Source organism: Phyllostomus hastatus, unplaced genomic scaffold, assembly GCF_019186645.2.
Source record: "Phyllostomus hastatus isolate PE091 unplaced genomic scaffold, TTU_PhHast_1.1 phas_contig_2045, whole genome shotgun sequence".
NCBI lineage: Eukaryota > Metazoa > Chordata > Mammalia > Chiroptera > Phyllostomidae > Phyllostomus > Phyllostomus hastatus.
The window spans coordinates 49,070-56,610 of NW_025333724.1; the positions used below are offsets into that span (position 1 = coordinate 49,070).

At 60.3% G+C, this 7,541-nt stretch overlaps 1 protein-coding gene across 1 annotated transcript; it reads right to left on the reverse strand.

The window, feature by feature from the left end:
• Positions 1 to 335: 335 nt before the first annotated feature.
• BTN1A1 (butyrophilin subfamily 1 member A1) lies at positions 336 to 7,541 on the reverse strand. Its single transcript, XM_045835255.1, has 8 exons — positions 7,300 to 7,541; positions 6,878 to 6,975; positions 6,303 to 6,656; positions 4,172 to 4,453; positions 3,227 to 3,376; positions 2,682 to 2,702; positions 2,566 to 2,592; positions 336 to 2,190 (listed from the first exon to the last, which is right to left on the reverse strand). The coding sequence occupies exons 2-8, from the start codon at positions 6,954 to 6,956 to the stop codon at positions 1,517 to 1,519; spliced, it is 1,587 nt and encodes a 528-aa protein (XP_045691211.1). The 5' UTR covers positions 6,957 to 6,975; positions 7,300 to 7,541; the 3' UTR covers positions 336 to 1,516.

Genomic DNA, 7,541 nt, shown 5'->3' on the forward strand with positions numbered 1-7,541 from the left:
CATCATTTCCTCCTCCTGGAAAAAGTACTGTTAAAATTCCGAGATGTGGCCTCACTCACCTCACCAGGAACTGCCTTTCGAGCGGTGGAAATGGGGCCACCACCCAATCAGGGGCTGAGGGTGGGCCGCCACTGGCACTGTGGCCCGTCTGTAAGTGTCTGGACCCTCCTGGGACAACGGCCCCTGTGCCACTTGCCCTGGTGGGCCCATGGCCCCCGGGTCTGGGATGAGTCTTGGGCAAATAGAACCACATTGCTTGGCAAGCGGCATTCCCACGCAGGTTTTTCTCTGTCTTTGTTTCCGTCCCACTTGGAATAAAGAAAGGAGGGTGCCGATGCTGCTTTCAGAAACCAGACAGACTTATTTATTAGGTTACGACCCTGGCGACATACATCTGAACGCTGGGAAAGTACAATCGAAGTGAGTGATGTGGATAAATGTGTGGCCCGCTGGCCAGGCAAGCCAGGGGTGCACGGAAAAGGCAAACACGGGCGGGAGCAATCAGGGGAGCTGCCCTGAGCAGAGACACCGCTGCACTCAGGGGGCCGAGGAGAGGCGGGGGTGGGGAGGCTGCGAGGGGGGAGGGTGCACGGGGCGCCGTGTGGGACTAGAGAGCAGCTGGTGCTGCTGCAGGTGTGCTTGTGGGGTGAAACGGGACGTCGGGATGAGGGCTGAGGGGGCCCGAGGCTGCGACAGTGGCCCATGAAGTGGTGGTGGTATTGCTGAGGGGCGATTCCTGGAGATGCCTCTGAAACGGAGGAGGAGAGGCGGAGACCATGGAGCCCACGGCGTGGGGGTGGAGCGACCCCCAGGCGAGGGAGCAACGGGCCGGCGAAGCGGGGAGCAGGGTCTCAGAGACAGCCCTGCACACGGCCTTGGGTTCTGCCTAAACCCCGCTGCTCCGCCCAGCTTGCGGCTGACACCCTGGGCCTGCTCTGGCATCTCCTCTGGGCTCCGCGTCGCCCGCGGCTCAGACCCCGCAGCAGCGGGGCCGTTTCCCCTGCCCTGCACGGCGGGCCCAGGGAGTTTGAGACACAGGCCTAAGCCTGCAGGGGCTGGCCAGCTGCACATCACTGGCCTGGGGTCACCTCGCTTTCTTCCATCACAATGTCCCCTCTGGGTTTCTTTACGGGGTTTCAGCCTCGGTCTCATGTTCCCAAAACCCTCTGAGGTTTCTGCTTGCCTGTTCCTCTGGACCCCATGACAACCTAACCCCACCTCAATCCCTGGGCTTTCTCTTGAGTTTGTTTCAAGTCCTCTCCCTTAGGATCTGGCTTCAAGGAGTAGGAGAACAGAAGTTGGCACCTCCTTGGCCCCTGAGCACTGGTACAGAAACAGATTTGGAAGGTCCTACACCCCACACTTTCTAGCAACAGCAATGCCACTTTCCTGACTAAGGATCCCTAGGCGACAGGAAGCAGGGGAGCTGGGTGAAGCTGGCAGCTGAGGCCCCCAGCAGGGGAGAGGAGGGGGGGCAGACAGGGAGCAAAGGGGAACTGCTCAGCTGGGGTCGTCCTCAAGGTGCTGTTTGGCTGGGCTGGGTAGAGATCAGTTTAGAACGAAGCATGTCTGTGTCCCCAGAGGCAGCATCCTCGCCCATCGGGGACAGTGGGATCTCCAGGGAAGGGTCCGTGGCATCAGCGACTACTGTGACCCCCTCCAGCTCATCAGTGATGGGGCAGATGGTCAGGGGCTTTTTGCCACAGGACCACAGGCAGAAGAAGGCCCGGAGGGGGCCGGAGAAAGAGGCGTTGGAGAAGCTGTAGACCAGGGACCCGTCGGTCATGTTGTAGAAGGCCACATCTCCAGATTCATAGTCCAGGAAGACCCCAACCCGGCGGGGGGGTCCCGCCAGGGGAAGGGGGGTCCGCAGGGGCGTGAGGGCCCAGTACCCATTGCCATACAGCTCCACAGCCCAGAACCCGTTCTCGGGAGTCATGGGGTCAAACCCCTTCCTCGCCACGTCCTCCCTGCACACCCCGATCGCCCAGTCGGTCCTGCCTCCCACCTCCACCTCCCAGTAATGTCTCCCCGAGGTGAAGGCCTCCCGGCCCAGCACGCAAGGCCACGAGTCGAATCTCTCTGCTTTCTCGGGCAGTTTCTGGCGAGCGTCTTCCAGCCGGACCGACTTGAAACCCTCGTACAGAAGGAGGTGGGGGTGGGCGGTGTCTGGATCCAGAGTCACGTCGACTAGAAGACGCCGCCGAGAGGAAATGGGTGTGAGCGTGAGGGAGTGTGAGGCTCCGAGGCCTGTCCTTCCTCCCCCTAAGATGGGGGCGGCAGTCTAGGGGCCATCAGGCCTGCTGGCTGTCTCTGTTCCCCTCTCCCACCCACAGCCCCCGGTGTGCAATGCCCTGTGTACGTGGGACGGGGCTTGTCTCCCAGCCACCTACCTCCCAAGGGCCGTGTGTGCCTCAAGGAAAAGGTGAGGCCGTTTGCCATCGCCCCTGCCCTCTCTATCCTCATTGCTACCATGCGTGGGTGCTTTTACTGCTCAGTAACTAGGACTTTGGACCCCCAGGGGAAGGGTGCCCTGCAGCCCTTGGGAAGTTGACCGCTACTGACCTGCATGCAGCGTGGCCTTCTTCCACCCTGCAACGAGACAGAGAGAGAGTCACGCACAGGTTTTATACAAAAGGGGGGCAATCTTGAGGGTGCAGTAACAAGAAGTCAGAACTTACTGAGCTCCTCCAGGAGTTTCTCTGGAAAACAAACAGAAATGCCCAGTGACCTTCTGTAGTGGACATGGTGGGAGGGGCGGACCGGGGCGGGAGGGGCGGACGGGGGGTGGGGGGCGGACCGGGGTGGGAGGCGCACGAAGTAGCGCCTGTGAGTCCCGACTGCTGGCTGGGGCCCGATTACTGAACCAGGGTAGACAATGAACAACAAGGACTGTTTTGTTTTGTTTTCTAGGAAATTTGCAGGAAGTTCCTACTGGCTTGGGCTCAGATCTTCAGTCATTGCTGGGAAAAGTGGGGACAGAGCCTCGGGGTGAGGAGCCAGCGAACACGGGGTCTACTGTCTGTCAGCGCTCGCTCGGCCCCCCTGCGCCCGGCCTCTGCCCCTCTTCAGGCCGTACATCAGGGACTTCAGCAGCCGTGCGGTCCCCGAGTCTCAGAATTCCGGAGCCAGGTGTCGTCCACTGGCAGTGACCCTCAAGGACTCGACTCAGACCTCACCCAGAAGCACTCCTGGCAAGGCGCCCGGGATCCAGTGACTTACTCACCTGTAGAGCTGAATTCCTTCCTCCTCTGTCTGGATCGTTCCTTGTAGAGTCTCCAGGTGAAAAATATGGACCCGGTGGTGAGAACTCCTAGGACTATCAAGATGACAGCCACAGCCACCATCCAGGGCGTCAGTCTTGGGAAGAAGGGAGCTGAAACCGAGTCCCCAAAACGGACATTTGTTGAGAAACTTTGAGCGAGTCCAGCTTCCCCCCTGGTTCCCAAGGGACTGGGAAGACGAGACAGATCACCTGGACCTCTCCCCTTCCTCCCACGGAGAAAACAGTACCCCCAGTGCCTCCGGGTTTTCCAAAAATGTGTTAGGCTTTAGGTAGGAAAGAGCAGAAAAAGAGAGGAAGGAAGATGAACACGAGTCATTTGGGGGCAGGACCTGTGAAATACAGAAAAGACGGACTCATTCACGTTGTTTGGAAACCCCCCTCAATGATCAGCGGAGGCTGACCCAGGCCAAGGGGGTGAGGGAAGGACATCAGGAAGCGGAAACGCCACCTCTGGCAACAGCAGAGGACTCAGTGGCCAAAGTGCAAGGAACACTTCCTCCTTGTGGAGGAACAGGGACACGGCCTCATGTGGGGGGCGATGGGGAGAGCTGCTTCCTGAGGACAGGGACGGGGCAGGGGACCTTAGTCTCCGTGGTCCCTCAAGGAGACAGTCTCTGGGTCAGGCAGGCCCCCCAGGACCAAGCTGCCCTGTCTGAGCCGTATCCCCTAAGACAGAAAATCTGGAATTTCTGGGAGGTCAGGCACCGTTCCTGCCTTCAGAGTCTTGACTCTCCGACTGAGTTGGTGGGGCTCCCTCCAGTCGGGGGTGGGGGTCTGAGGTGGAGGAAGCAGACCACTCTGCCACGGTGTCACGCAGCACGGGTGTCCCAGGTGGTGTGGCCCTGAAGCTGCGTCAAGTTGGAGCCCAGTCTGGGAGTCACTGACCTGGTATGGAAGTTCCCACTTCCTTCTCCTGGCCGAGAAGAACGTTCCGGATACAGCAGGACACATTCCTCTCGGATGTGTCCCTGACGATCACCGAAGCCGCCACAGAGAACAGGCCTTCTTCGTCGGGGTCCCTGGACTCCGACGCCGACGAAAGCTCCTCCCCCTCGGGTGTTCTCCACTGCACCTGGGGCTCTGGGAACCACCCGGCCGAGGTGCACTCCAGCCGGGTCTCCCCATTGCCTTGAACTTCCACGTGGATGCGAGGATCAGAGCCCAGAGCTGCGGAGAGAGGGCTGGTCTGACTCCTCCCTGGGCACACCCCTGGGAGCCCTGGGCACAGGGCGACAGAGTCCAAGATTGAAAAGCACGAGGGGATGGGGGATGAGGGGGACTCCTCTCCATTTTTCATTACACAAGGAAACTGAGGTGTCAATGAGGGGAATTTCATGACCTCACTAGAGAGTGTCGCCAGCTGGAATTTGGTGGCTTACACATGGGTTTTGTGGGAAGACATGGGGTGCCTGTCCAGTCAGCAGGAACACCAAGACCAATGGCAGGTGATGGAGCCCTGGCTGGTGTGGTTCAGTGGATTAAGCACTGGCCTGTGGCCCAATAGGCTGCAGGTTCAATTCCCAGTCAGGGCACATGTCTGGGTTGTGGGCCAGAGCAGGCAAGAGGCAGCCGCACATTAATGTTTCTCTTTCTCTCTTTCTCCTTCCCCTCTCTCTAAAAATAAGTAAGTAAAAATCTTGAAAAAAAAAATCAACAGAGAAGGCATATCCTTGAGGAGAAAGAGCTGTCTGGAGGACCTTTGCACTGAGATATAGCTTTCAAGTTTCCTTTACCTGTGATACTGACTGAGAAATTTTCTTAAATGGTTTCAACCTCATTTCCCTCCAACCATTATGTCTTAATGTAAACCAACATCTGTTTTTCTGCTCTCTTCAGCTTGATTGTTTTCCTGCATTTCCACAGAGCACAGAAAACGCTGAGCCACAGCGAAGAGTCCTTACACACACGTCCACTACGACCAGCTTACACCCACATTCCGAGTGGATGTGTGTGTGATGGAATGTGTGTATTTCTCACGAAGAGGCCTGCCACTCTCAGCAGATTTTCAAAGGTGCCTGTCACTCGGAAAAGGTGACAAGGACAGTTTGATGATATCAACTCTCTAGGGTTTTGCAATACGAGTTTAAGGTAATTTGCTAAAGAGGAAAACCGAGTTCCAGGCGGTGCTGCCACCGGGTGCAGCCCGTTTGGGGGCAGGGACCCAGATTTCACCCAAGGCTCCCCAACCCGATCTGCACTCGGATGCGGACACGAAGGCCGATGTATTTGCAAACCACACGTTTTAGAGCAGCCCGAGGCACAAGTGCATCCTACGAGTGTAGAATGCTTTTGGAGCTGCCAGTTTCCCCCACACACTGTCTAGTTTTGTTTCAGTCTTGCAGACGCTTGCAGGGTGGATGTTTCCAGGTTTTACCGGAGGAAACCCGGCTCAGGAAGAGATCCGCCCGACACCCAGGTAGTGGGAAAGTCAGGCCCGGGCACACTTTCCTCCTGAAGGCTTACCGTGTTCCTCGCAGTGACAGCCTGAATTTGGGCTTGACGCAAGAAAAGGGACAAAAGCAAAACCTTTTCCGAGTGGGTCGACACGCAGGCATGCTTTGGGATCTTAGGAAACCAGGGGACACGATGTTGGGCGTTAACCCATCGAGCAGCTTCCACGCATGCGTGGGGGCGCTCACCCGAGCCTCTGCTGAGGGTGAAGCAGAGACGCCAGGTGCGTGTTCAGGTCTGGGACTCGCCAGGTACCCCTGGAGTCCTAACGGTGTCATAGGGCCCCATGTCTCACATGCATTTAGTTAATACAATGAGGAAATGTTCATCCTAAAGTCCGGAGGAAAAGGCAGGGGATGCGTGAAACAGATTTCTGCAACAACGGCGACTCGCCGGGGTCTCTGCACTCACAGCCCCAGCCCCTGCCCACTCACCTTCCACGCTGGGCCTGCCGACCGCGTCCAACCTGCGCGGGATGTGGGGAATGTCTGAAAGTTTGCAAGGACACCCGTAGGAAGACGGACACCGCACGGAAGTCACGGAGAGAGGCACCCGCCGCACTCACCGGCCACCTGCAGGCGCACGCTGGCCTCTCCGTGGCCGTCGTCCTGCTTGAAGAGGCACCGGTACTCCCCGTCGTCCGAGGCCCGGACCCCGCGGATCCTGAGGGCCACGCGGCCCTGGGCGAGGCCGTCCTGCGCCAGCGCGGCTCTGCCCCGGTAGCGGGCCATCTGCTCGGCGTCCTGCGCGCGCCCGGCCCGGTGCACCAGCACCGCGGGGGACTCCGGCTCCCGGAGCCACCGCAGCTCCGCGCCGGCCGCGCTCACGTTCGCGCTCGGGGACAGGTGGCAGGGCAGCTCCGCGTCGTCGCCCACCATGGCCAGGATGGGCTCGGGGGGCCCGACCACGTCGAAGTGAGCTGTCAGAAAACCCGGCGGGTCACGCAGCATGGGGACAGGGGGCGGAGGAATGACCAAGACCAGGGTCCCCGCCGGAGGACCCCGCCCCTGCCACCATTCCTGTGATTCCTGTTATTCCTGGGACGGCCCGGCGGAGTCCCCCTGGGGCCCCGCGGTAGCCTCCGGGAAGGGGCGGGGGCGCCGAACGGCCCCGCAGGCCCGGGACAGAGGGGAGACGCACCTGAATGCAGCCGCGGCAGCTGGAGGAGAAGGAGGGTGAGCAGCCCCCCGCGCAGGCAGGGGCTGCGGGACGCTGCCATCTCCCACCAACGCTGGAGTCTAGGAGACAACGGACGGGAGGTGACCCGGGCCCTCCGGACACTGTTCTCCGCGGTCCCCCCCTCGGGAGGTGCCAGCCCTCGCACGGAGGCCTCCCGCGCCGCCCCCCAGCGCGGACCCCCGGTCCCGCTGCCACCCGCCCCCCGGCCCCTAAGTCCGATCAGGCGCGCGTAGCGCAACCAAACGGGCCCGAAACCCCGAGGGGACTTGGGGGACGCGAACGGGGAGACGTAGTGCCCGTTAGTGGGGTGCAACTAAACGAGCAAGTCTTCGAACAAGCGAGCTCAAACGACAACAACAACAACAACAACAACAACAACAAACCCTCTTCTGTCAAACGCAGAAAGTTGGTGTTTGCCTTGGCAAGGGTGATACAGCGATGGAGGCAGCGGTGGAGTCCGGGGATCGGAGTGCAGGAGCAGGGGAGAGGTCGGAGGACGCGGGCAGGACGGAGCTGAGGAGGGTCGGCTTGGGCGCACAGGGCGAGGAACGCGCCGACCGGGAGGATGGCGGACGCCGACCCGGGGCCGCGGCGCGCGGGGGAGAGGCAGGCCGGCAGCGGCCGG